This window comes from Boleophthalmus pectinirostris, unplaced genomic scaffold, assembly GCF_026225935.1.
Source record: "Boleophthalmus pectinirostris isolate CB_2022bp ecotype Guang Dong unplaced genomic scaffold, ASM2622593v1 HiC_scaffold_16, whole genome shotgun sequence".
NCBI lineage: Eukaryota > Metazoa > Chordata > Actinopteri > Gobiiformes > Gobiidae > Boleophthalmus > Boleophthalmus pectinirostris.
The window spans coordinates 36,542,067-36,554,853 of NW_026571095.1; the positions used below are offsets into that span (position 1 = coordinate 36,542,067).

General features: G+C 40.8%; 3 gene segments (V, D, J or C); all 3 read left to right on the forward strand.

The window, feature by feature from the left end:
- Positions 1 to 827: 827 nt before the first annotated feature.
- LOC129408261 (T cell receptor alpha variable 3-like) lies at positions 828 to 1,359 on the forward strand. The segment is given in 2 exon segments: positions 828 to 900; positions 1,022 to 1,359. Coding segments are annotated over 2 exon segments (411 nt in total).
- A 5,498-nt stretch (positions 1,360 to 6,857) lies between these two features.
- On the forward strand, positions 6,858 to 7,819 carry LOC129408262 (T cell receptor alpha variable 38-2/delta variable 8-like). The segment is given in 2 exon segments: positions 6,858 to 6,861; positions 7,434 to 7,819. Coding segments are annotated over 2 exon segments (390 nt in total).
- A 1,822-nt stretch (positions 7,820 to 9,641) lies between these two features.
- LOC129408263 (T cell receptor alpha variable 3-like) lies at positions 9,642 to 10,198 on the forward strand. The segment is given in 2 exon segments: positions 9,642 to 9,733; positions 9,855 to 10,198. Coding segments are annotated over 2 exon segments (417 nt in total).
- The last annotated feature ends 2,589 nt before the right edge of the window (positions 10,199 to 12,787 follow it).

A 12,787-nucleotide genomic window follows, 5' to 3' on the forward strand; every position in this document is an offset into this window, starting at 1 on the left:
TTGTGACGTCCTTAATAAACATTATTACACAAATATACATATTCTGGAATCAAATGTTTTTATCTTTTTTATCTCACAGTGTAGATCCAGTTTATGTTTTTCCCAAACTGAAAGTTGAAAAGTGTGAAACTAATATTTCTCACAAGAATCTGTAACTCTGTGACTTCTACAGTGAACTGTGGGAGGAGCATGTCCTCCAAAAAGGGCTGTGAGACTGGAGCAAAAAAAGAAGCAAAGAGTGTCACCAACTGAAACAAACACTTGTGAAGACTTTTTAAGATGGAGTGTGTCCTGTGTACACTGCTCTCAGCTCTGGTTGTGCTCCTGTGTTCTTCCCAGAGTGTAAAGGAGAAGACACAGTGACCCAGCCAACAGGAGACACCTCTGACACTCAGGGAGAAACAGTCATAATACGATGCAATTTTCAGACCAGCTACGCAAGTCCAGGTCTGTTCTGGTACAAACAAGAAGGACGAGGAGCTCCTAAATACATGATGAAGAAACCTAAAGCATCGTCACAGTGGCTTGAGACAGTTAAATCTCCAGAGTTCAATCAAGACCGTTTTGAAGTTGAAGCTGAGGGAAACTCTTTCTCTCTGAAGATCCAGGATGTGGATGTGACAGACTCTGCTGTGTACTACTGTGCTCTGCAGCCCACAGTGACAGGAAACACCAAAACTCTGAACAAAAACCTCTGGAGCAAAGACAACACAATACTGCAGTAGCTCCACTAGAGGGAGACACTCTCTGTGAAGCTTCAGACTAAACACAGACGCAGCAAAGCCAACTGTCAGTGTGAGAAACTAAGCAGACTTCAGAAAGTTCACATGAGGATCACTCAGCTGTGTTTTGGACACATGTTTCCTTTAATGGCAGCACTGCTCCTGCTTTTGTTGAGTGGTAAGTCTTATTGAAACCTATGTTCACACTTTATTACATCCACTCAACACTTACTGAAGCACAGAGCAAGAAGCAGCAGGAAATATGTTCCTAACTTCTACATTCATTTGTTTTCATGTAGGAGTCAGATGTGAAGAGCTCACTGCTCTAAAGCCTGAGGTCTGCGCTTCAGAAGGCTCCTCTGTCTCTCTGGGATACTCTTATGACAAAGAACCAGTGTACAGTGATTATTTCTTCTGGTATCGACAATATCCAGGAAAACCTCCAGAATTCCTGATTTCATATTCTGGAACTAAAGATTTCAGTACAGGGGATGTAAAACGATTCAAGTTTGACGTGAAAAGTAAAGTCACCTCTGTGCTGGTGTCGTCTGCTGCAGTGGGAGACTCTGCTGTGTACTACTGTGCTGTGAGGCCCACAGTGACAGCAAACCCACAGTCTCTGAAACAAAACCTGTGAGAGAAAACAGCAGTACTCCACACGTCCTCTAGAGGGAGACACTTTCTGAGACTGCTCCACAAAAGCCTCCTGTGGTAGAAGCTGCTGCATCTTCTCAGAAGTGACAGAGAAACTTCCTGCACACTTTGATTTAAACTCTTTTACAGCCAATGCAGTTTGGGTTCAGACAAAAGTTTTCATCACATTTAGTTGTTGTTTTCTTCTCTGTTCGGGGACTGCAGGTGGAAATGAATCATTTTACTGTTGTGAGGGTTTTGGTGAAATGTTTGGAATGAACTTTGAATGGGACAGGAAGTTCTGGACGAGGTGATTTATGACTGTGAGAACAAATTTAAGACTGTGTGTCTTTGTGTCTCCTCCACCAGCCGATAAAAAACAGTTTGAAAGTGCTGAGATCATGTGAAGTTGTGGCAGACGTCATTAAAAACATGAAGACATGTGTTCAAACAAAACAGGAACTAAAATCATGCACTTCAAAATAAAAGTTAAAATCCATAAACTGTGTCAATAAAACAGATTTCTTTCAGCATTTCAGAAATCATCAATCAAACTCATTAATTATAACAGGTATAATGACAATGTCTACAGACATAGAAACATAATCCCACATTTCTCACTAGAAACTGATCAAATGTTTTATTTAGTTTCTAAATCAGCTATAAAATTGCTTTTTATCTAGGCGTTGTTATAGCAACTTGAACGGTGCAGAGTAAAACTGTATCAATAAAACAGATTTGTTTCGGTGTTCCAGAAATCATCGATCAAACTCATGAATTACAGCTTGTGTAATGACAGTGTCTACAGATATCGAAACAGAATAATCACATTTTCTCACTAGAAAAAAATAAAAATTTTTTTAATTTAGTTTCTAAATCAGTTGTTAAAAGGTTTTTTAGCTAAAAAATGTGAGAAAAGGTCAGACATTTTTTTTCTAACATTGCAAGAAAATTGAAAGTCACGTGATTCCTGTGGAAATGAATGGCACAAAAAAACTGTGACAACGTCACAATTTCAGAGGCCAAATTCTTAAATACATATAGTTTTTCAGGTGGACCAAAGTTTCTATTATACAGTTTTCCGTGACGATGGGTTGGTCAGACTTCATGCAGCAGACGAACTGTAGACGGTTTATGGGACAGACTCACATCATCAGCTGGAGCGAGGAGAGCGAGGGACAGAGCAGGACCAACGTGACTGGATGAGAAGTTGTGTGGGTTAATAACTGCATTACTAACTCAGTTACTTTATGGAGGAAGTAATTTATAACAGTAACTAATTATTTTTAAAGTAAAATAACCAACACTGGTCACAACAAAGATGGAGTTTAACAGTGTCAGTTTGGAGAGAGTTTGTCACTATTTCAGGCTCTTCACTTTGTTGAACACAATAAACATCTGTCCTTTTGTGTCACCTCCACATTTAAATCTCACAGTAAATATCCAGCTTAGGATAAAAGTGTGAAACAAACGTTTGTAACTCTGTGACTTCTACAGTGAACTGTGGGAGGAGCATGTCCTCCAAAAAGGGCTGTGAGACTGGAGCAAAAAAAGAAGCAAAGAGTGTCACCAACTGAAACAAACACTTGTGAAGACTTTTTAAGATGGAGTGTGTCCTGTGTACACTGCTCTCAGCTCTGGTTGTGCTCCTGTGTTCTTCCCCAGAGTGTAAAGGAGAAAGACACAGTGACCCAGCCAACAGGAGACACCTCTGACACTCAGGGACACACAGCAACAATACTCTGTACTTTTACAAACCAGGACTGCAACACCATATCTTGTACTGGTACAAACAAGAAGGAACAGGAGCTCCAAAATACATGATGCAAAAATATAGATCATCGTCAAAGTGGTCTGACACATTTAAATCTCCAGATTTCAATCAAGAACCGTTTTAAAGTTGAAGCTGAGGGAAACTCTTTCTCTCTGAAGATCCAGGATGTGGATGTGACAGACTCTGCTGTGTACTACTGTGCTCTGCAGCCCACAGTGACAGGAAACACCAAAACTCTGAACAAAAACCTCTGGAGCAAAGACAACACAATACTGCAGTAGCTCCACTAGAGGGAAACATTACTCAGGTGTTTCCTCCTTTAACCATGTGTCGTCCTGTTTCCTCATGAAAACACCCAGAGAGTTTAAAACACCTCCTCTGCGTCATACGTCCATCACTTCACAGGTTTTATTTACTGAGCAGAAAAAACAATCGATCGAGATCAAGACTGGTAAAAGGTAAAAGTGGAGGGAAAAACAGAGCAAAGTCACAACAAGGAGCTTCAAAAGCGACCAACAGGAGGTTCATTACAGTTTATTGTAAAAATACACATGTTTTGTGTTGGTACATTGAATTCGGGTCAGACTTGAACGTTCTGTGTATTTTTGTCTAGAAATACGTCCTCTGAACAGGAAACGGCAGCCAGCTTTATCTTTGTAGAAACACAGTGGAGCCAGTTGGACACATCAGACGTAACGTTATCCCAGGGTAATGAACAAATATCACAGTTCTCTGCTTCTTTATACGAGACTGAACATTCACTGACGACAGTCACAGCGAGCGCTCACAGACTGAACCTTCATCTCAGCTGCATTTCTCACATGAATCCACAGACACAGGTCACTGAAGTTGGGTGACCAAAAGTCCCTCGAGACGCTGAAATGTCCCAGTTTACACCAAACACTCAAACTGTCCTGTTACAGACGTCACAGCCAATGAGAATGTTACACATGACAATTTAATTCAGCTTCAGCATCAATTAATGTTCATGTAATAAACAAAAGCCTAAATTTTCATTTGGTGATTGTATTTCTTGACGTCGTAACTTTTCAGTTTGTATTCTGATGATAAATACACACAACACATTTTATGTACGACTGGACTCATTTCAGAGTTTACGAAATATTTATTTTATTCTCAAATACAGACAAAAATGCAGAGATTTTTATCCTACGCACATGAATATTTCTGAAAACTTCTTACTCCATACATGTTTGATCAAAAATGTGAATCTGTTTATTTGTGACTCTGGGACTGAAGTGTGAAGACCAAACTCTGTCCCCTGTAGCTGACTGTCTTCTTCACTAAAAGTCTAGTGCACTTTGGATTTCAATCAGAGGTGAACACGTCATGAATGAAACTACAAACATATGACTTCTTTTGTCTACGGCAGAGTTTTATGTCCCTGATAAACAAACTACTGAAACCTGAAGGAAAAACAGATTGTGTCTGATCTCATGTATTTAGAGACGTCCAACTGCATCAGTGTCACCACCACAGAGACCTGAGGGAGGAGCCAGACTGTAAGAGAGGAGCAGACACAGACACTTGAGAGGATTTGAGCTTTTAAGATGGAGTGTGTCCTGTGTACACTGCTCTCAGCTCTGGTTGTGCTCCTGTGTTCTTCCCCAGAGTGTAAAGGAGAAGACACAGTGACCCAGCCAACAGGAGACACCTCTGACACTCAGGGACACACAGCAACAATACTCTGTACTTTTACAACCAGCAACTCATACCCATATCTGTTCTGGTACAAACAAGAAGGACGAGGAGCTCCCAAATACATGTGAAGAAAAGTAGATCATCATCATCGTGGACTAAGACAAGTAAATCTTCAGAGTTCAATGAAAAGAGATTTGAAGTTGAAGCTGAGGGAAACTCTTTCTCTCTGAAGATCCAGGATGTGGATGTGACAGACTCTGCTGTGTACTACTGTGCTCTGCAGCCCACAGTGACAGGAAACACCAAAACTCTGAACAAAAACCTCTGGAGCAAAGACAACACAATACTGCAGTAGCTCCACTAGAGGGAGACACTCTCTGTGAAGCTTCAGACTAAACACAGACGCAGCAAAGCCAACTGTCAGTGTGAGAAACTAAGCAGACTTCAGAAAGTTCACATGAGGATCACTCAGCTGTGTTTTGGACACATGTTTCCTTTAATGGCAGCACTGCTCCTGCTTTTGTTGAGTGGTAAGTCTTATTGAAACCTATGTTCACACTTTATTACATCCACTCAACACTTACTGAAGCACAGAGCAAGAAGCAGCAGGAAATATGTTCCTAACTTCTACATTCATTTGTTTTTCATGTAGGAGTCAGATGTGAAGAGCTCACTGCTCTAAAGCCTGAGGTCTGCGCTTCAGAAGGCTCCTCTGTCTCTCTGGGATACTCTTATGACAAACAACCAGCGTACAATGATTATTTCTTCTGGTATCGACAATATCCAAGAAAAACCTCCAGAATTCCTGATTTCATATTCTGGAACTAAAGATTTCAGTAGAGGGGATGTAAAACGATTCAAGTTTGACGTGAAAAGTAAAGTCGTCTCTGTGCTGGTGTCGTCTGCTGCAGTGGGAGACTCTGCTGTGTACTACTGTGCTGTGAGGCCCACAGTGACAGCAAACCCACAGTCTCTGAACAAAAACCTGTGAGAGAAAACAGCAGTACTCCACACGTCCTCTAGAGGGAGACACTTTCTGAGACTGCTCCACAAAAGCCTCCTGTGGTAGAAGCTGCTGCATCTTCTCAGAGTGACAGAGAAACTTCCTGCACACTTTGATTTAAACTCTTTTACAGCCAATGCAGTTTGGGTTCAGACAAAAGTTTTCATCACATTTAGTTTGTTGTTTCTTCTCTGTTCGGGGACTGCAGGTGGAAATGAATCATTTTACTGTTGTGAGGGTTTTGGTGAAATGTTTGGAATGAACTTTGAATGGGACAGGAAGTTCTGGACGAGGTGATTTATGACTGTGAGAACAAATTTAAGACTGTGTGTCTTTGTGTCTCCTCCACCAGCCGATAAAAACAGTTTGAAAGTGCTGAGATCATGTGAAGTTGTGGCAGTCGTCATTAAAAACATGAAGACATGTGTTCAAACAAAACAGGAACTAAAATCATGCACTTTCAAAATAAAAGTTAAAATCCATAAACTGTGTCAATAAAACAGATTTCTTTCAGCATTTCAGAAATCATCATCAAACTCATTAATTATAACAGGTATAATGACAATGTCTACAGACATAGAAACATAATCCCACATTTCTCACTAGAAACTGATCAAATGTTTTATTTAGTTTCTAAATCAGCTATAAAATTGCTTTTTATCTAGGCGTTGTTATAGCAACTTGAACGGTGCAGAGTAAACTGTATCAATAAAACAGATTTGTTTCGGTGTTCCAGAAATCATCGATCAAACTCATGAATTACAGCTTGTGTAATGACAGTGTTTACAGATATCGAAACAGAAAATCACATTTCTCACTAGAAAAAAATAAAATTTTTTTATTTAGTTTCTAAATCGGTTGTTAAAAGATTTTTTAGCTAAAAAATGTGAGAAAGGTCGGATATTTTTTTCTAATATTGCAAGAAAATTGAAAGTCACGTGATTCCTGTGGAAATGAATGGCACAAAAAACTGTGACAACGTCACAATTTCAGAGGCCAAATTCTTAAATACATATAGTTTTTCAGGTGGACCAAAGTTTCTATTATACAGTTTTCCGTGACGATGGGTTGGTCAGACTTCATGCAGCAGACGAACTGTAGACGGTTTATGGGACAGACTCACATCATCAGCTGGAGCGAGGAGAGCGAGGGACAGAGCAGGACCAACGTGACTGGATGAGAAGTTGTGTGGGTTAATAACTGCATTACAAACTTAGTTACTTTATGGGGGAAGTAATTTATAACAGTAACTAATTATTTTTAAAGTAAAATAACCAACACTGGTCACAACAAAGATGGAGTTTAACAGTGTCAGTTTGGAGAGAGTTTGTCACTATTTCAGACTCTTCACTTTGTTGAACACAATAAACATCTGTCCTTTTGTGTCACCTCCACATTTAAATCTCACAGTAAATATCCAGCTTAGGATAAAAGTGTGAAACAAACGTTTGTAACTCTGTGACTTCTACAGTGAACTGTGGGAGGAGCATGTCCTCCAAAAAGGGCTGTGAGACTGGAGCAAAAAAAGAAGCAAAGAGTGTCACCAACTGAAACAAACACTTGTGAAGACTTTTTAAGATGGAGTGTGTCCTGTGTACACTGCTCTCAGCTCTGGTTGTGCTCCTGTGTTCTTCCCCAGAGTGTAAAGGAGAAGACACAGTGACCCAGCCAACAGGAGACACCTCTGACACTCAGGGACACACAGCAACAATACTCTGTACTTTTACCACCAGCGACTCATACCCAACTCTGTTCTGGTACAAACAAGAAGGACGAGGAGCTCCCAGATACATGGTGAAGAAAAGTAGATCATCATCATCGTGGACTAAGACAAGTAAATCTTCAGAGTTCAATGAAAAGAGATTTGAAGTTGAAGCTGAGGGAAACTCTTTCTCTCTGAAGATCCAGGATGTGGATGTGACAGACTCTGCTGTGTACTACTGTGCTCTGAAGCCCACAGTGACAGGAAACACCAAAACTCTGAACAAAAACCTCTGGAGCAAAGACAACACAATACTGCAGTAGCTCCACTAGAGGGAAACATTACTCAGGTGTTTCCTCCTTTAACCATGTCGTCCTGTTTCCTCATGAAAACACCCAGAGAGTTTAAAACACCTCCTCTGTGTCATACGTCATCACTTCACAGGTTTTATTTACTGAGCAGAAAAAACATCGATCGAGATCAAGACTGGTAAAAGGTAAAAGTGGAGGGAAAAACAGAGCAAAGTCACAACAAGGAGCTTCAACAGCGACCAACAGGAGGTTCATTACAGTTTATTGTAAAAATACACTTGTTTTGTGTTGGTACATTGAATTCGGGTCAGAGTTAGAACACTTCTGTGTATTTTTGTCTAGAAATACGTCCTCTGAACAGGAAACGGCAGCTTTATCTTTGTAGAAACACAGTGGAGCCAGTTGGACACATCAGACGTAACGTTATCCCAGGGTTAATGAACAAATATCACAGTTCTCTGCTTCTTTATACGAGACTGAAACATTCACGACGACAGTCACAGCGAGCGCTCACAGACTGAACCTTCATCTCAGCTGCATTTCTCACATGAATCCACAGACACAGGTCACTGAAGTTGGGTGACCAAAAGTCCCTCGAGACGCTGAAATGTCCCAGTTTACACCAAACACTCAAACTGTCCTGTTACAGACGTCACAGACAATGAGATGTTACACATGACACTTTAATTCAGCTTCAGCATCAATTAATGTTCATGTAATAAACAAAAGCCTAAAATTTTCATTTGGTGATTGTATTTCTTGACGTCGTAACTTTTCAGTTTGTATTCTGATGATAAATACACACAACACATTTTATGTACGACTGGACTCATTCCAGAGTTTAGAAATATTTATTTTATTCTCAAATACAGACAAAAATGCAGAGATTTTTATCCTACGCACATGAATATTTCTGAAAACTTTCTTACTCCATACATGTTTGATCAAAAATGTGAATCTGTTTATTTGTGACTCTGGGACTGAAGTGTGAAGACCAAACTCTGTCCCCTGTAGCTGACTGTCTTCTTCACTAAAAGTCTAGTGCACTTTGGATTTCAATCAGTCAGAGGTGAACACGTCATGAATGAAACTACAAACATATGACTTCTTTTGTCTACGGCAGAGTTTTATGTCCCTGATAAACAAAATACTGAAACCTGAAGGAAAAACAGATTGTGTCTGATCTCATGTATTTAGAGACGTCCAACTGCATCAGTGTCACCACCACAGAGACCTGAGGGAGGAGCCAGACTGTAAGAGAGGAGCAGACACAGACACTTGAGAGGATTTGAGCTTTTAAGATGGAGTGTGTCCTGTGTACACTGCTCTCAGCTCTGGTTGTGCTCCTGTGTTCTTCCCCAGAGTGTAAAGGAGAAGACACAGTGACCCAGCCAACAGGAGACACCTCTGACACTCAGGGACACACAGCAACAATACTCTGTACTTTTACCACCAGCGACTCATACCCAACTCTGTTCTGGTACAAACAAGAAGGACGAGGAGCTCCCAGATACATGGTGAAGAAAAGTAGATCATCATCATCGTGGACTAAGACAAGTAAATCTTCAGAGTTCAATGAAAAGAGATTTTGAAGTTGAAGCTGAGGGAAACTCTTTCTCTCTGAAGATCCAGGATGTGGATGTGACAGACTCTGCTGTGTACTACTGTGCTCTGCAGCCCACAGTGACAGGAAACACCAAAACTCTGAACAAAAACCTCTGGAGCAAAGACAACACAATACTGCAGTAGCTCCACTAGAGGGAGACACTCTCTGTGAAGCTTCAGACTAAACACACAGACGCAGCAAAGCCAACTGTCAGTGTGAGAAACTAAGCAGACTTCAGAAAGTTCACATGAGGATCACTCAGCTGTGTTTTGGACACATGTTTCCTTTAATGGCAGCACTGCTCCTGCTTTTGTTGAGTGGTAAGTCTTATTGAAACCTATGTTCACACTTTATTACATCCACTCAACACTTACTGAAGCACAGAGCAAGAAGCAGCAGGAAATATGTTCCTAACTTCTACATTCATTTGTTTTCATGTAGGAGTCAGATGTGAAGAGCTCACTGCTCTAAAGCCTGAGGTCTGCGCTTCAGAAGGCTCCTCTGTCTCTCTGGGATACTCTTATGAGAAAGGAGCATCTGGTGGTGATGAGTTTTATTGGTATCGACAATATCCAGGGAAACCTCCAGAATTCATCTATTCTCATTTGGGAACAGGAAAAAAACTTAAAAGTGAAATCCTGGGTCTTTCAGTCCAAATAAGCAAAGACAGCAGACATCTCCATGTGCTGGTGTCGTCTGCTGCAGTGGGAGACTCTGCTGTGTACTACTGTGCTGTGAGGCCCACAGTGACAGCAAACCCACAGTCTCTGAACAAAAACCTGTGAGAGAAAACAGCAGTACTCCACACGTCCTCTAGAGGGAGACACTTTCTGAGACTGCTCCACAAAAGCCTCCTGTGGTAGAAGCTGCTGCATCTTCTCACTGCTCCAGATCTAAACTCCAGTCTGTGCTCTGCTGCTCTCACAGCCCTTTAGATCTGTGTGTTCTGACAAACAGTAATAGTGTATTTTAAATGGATGTGGTGTGTGGAAAGGTGCCTGATAGATCAAATGTTGGTTGTGGTTCCAGTCCTGTGTCAGACTCAGGGATTTGTTGCAGTTTCCTGTAGGTCCCCAGGGGTCAGTCCTTGGCCCTCCTCTGTTCTCGCTCAGTGGTGAGAGTCTGAAACCTTTACTAAGTGACACTTTTACTGAGCTTTTGTCTGTGACGGATTTGAAAACCTTTCATAGTTTTTTGCTGGTGCAGTGCAGGAGGTGAACCCACTGCAGCAGCTTCACATGTTCATTAAACATGAAGGTGATGACCTGTAGTCCCCATCTGTACTGTTTTCCATTCCCCACAGCTCTTTAAACATTATAAATCCACATCTCTAATATTATATCTCTCCATCTTAACAAACTATATATTGTGCTTATTTGTGTCTAACAGCAAACTCTTACAAAAGATACAAAAATACAGGATCAGAGGAACAGCTCTAAAGTGGATAGAGTCTTATTTAACAAACCTAAAGTCGTTTGTGCAATGGGGACAGCACCAATCCACGTGTGATACCATTGTCTGTGGAGTCCCACAGGGATCTGTGCTGGGCCCCAAATTATTTATTTTATATTTAAATGACTTGGACCTAGTTTCTGAAAAACTTTAATTCGTTCTCTTTGCGGACGATACAACAATTCTGTGTTCAGACGACGACCTTCAAAGATTAGTGATCGAGACGACACACGAAAACTGCAAAGTTACAAGTTTGGTTTGTAAAAAAACGAACTGTCTCTAAATATCATGAAAACAAAAAACAATGTTCTTTGGAAACCGTGACATAAATCCACAAACACAAATTAAAACTGATAATGTAACCATAGAAAGAGAACTTGAACACACATTTCTTGGTGTAACTCTTGATCACAAACTTTGTTGGAAACACTGATAAAATTTAAACCAAAGTTGCAAAAGTTAAAATCTTGATGAACAAATCTAAATTTCTCCTAAATAAGAAAGTCCCGTATACAATCTACTGTCCTCTTATCTGACCCCATTTAAGATTCTGTGTAGAGGTCTGGAGAAATTCTTATAAAAGTAGCACAGATTTATTGTTTAAATTACAAAAAAGCAACAGGAATAACTCACTTAGTCGGATATAGAGAACATACAAATGCACTTTTTTTACGATCAAAGAAACTGAAATTTAGGGACCTTGTAAAATTTTAAACATGCCAAATCTTATTTAAAGCCAAACTCAACCTGCTCCCAGAAAACATTCAAAAACTGTTCCACACAAATGAACTTCAACTGCATCAGTGTCACCACCACAGAGACCTGAGGGAGGAGCCAGACTGTAAGAGAGGAGCAGACACAGACACTTGAGAGGATTTGAGCTTTTAAGATGGAGTGTGTCCTGTGTACACTGCTCTCAGCTCTGGTTGTGCTCCTGTGTTCTTCCCCAGAGTGTAAAGGAGAAGACACAGTGACCCAGCCAACAGGAGACACCTCTGACACTCAGGGACACACAGCAACAATACTCTGTACTTTTAAAACCAGTGACACTGACCCATATCTGTTCTGGTACAAGCAGGAAAATGGGGGTTTTCCAAAATATATGATGAGAAGATACAAGTCTGGATTCTCAGATAATTCTCCAGAGTTCAAGAAACCCAAGTTTGATGCTGAGCTGAATGGAAACTCTTTCTCTCTGAAGATCCAGGATGTGGATGTGACAGACTCTGCTGTGTACTACTGTGCTCTGAAGCCCACAGTGACAGGAAACACCAAAACTCTGAACAAAAACCTCTGGAGCAAAGACAACACAATACTGCAGTAGCTCCACTAGAGGGAAACATTACTCAGTTGTGGCAGAGAAACTTACTGCACACTTTGATTTGAACTTTCTTTTAGACCCAAGGCAGTTTGGGTTTAGACAAAAAGCCTGGACAGACTTCAGCTGCTGTTTCCTCCTGGAGAGAATCAGGGCTCACATAGATCAGGGAAGAGGAGTTGGGGCAGTCTTCCTGCTCAAAGCCTTCGACACGGTTAATCACCAGATACTTCTCAACAAACTAAACGACTACGACCTTTCCACGCTCACCCAAAACTGGATTAGGTCATATTTGAGTGTTTGGATTCAGTGTGTCCGGGTGAATAACTCTATCACCCTTTAAAGCCGCCTCTGTGGGAGTGCCCCAGGGCTCCATCCTTGGACCTCTGCTCTTTAGTATTTATATAAATGATCTCACTCATGTGTGCATTGATGTTGATATAATCATGTGTGCTGATGACACTCTGCTTTTTACTGACAGGAAAATGAACTGGAGGAAACAGAAAAATGGAAAATGTTGCAAACTGGCTTCAGAATTTCTGCTTTACCTTAAATATTGATAAAACAGTTTCATTGGTTTTTTTAACCAATAAATGTAAATCCC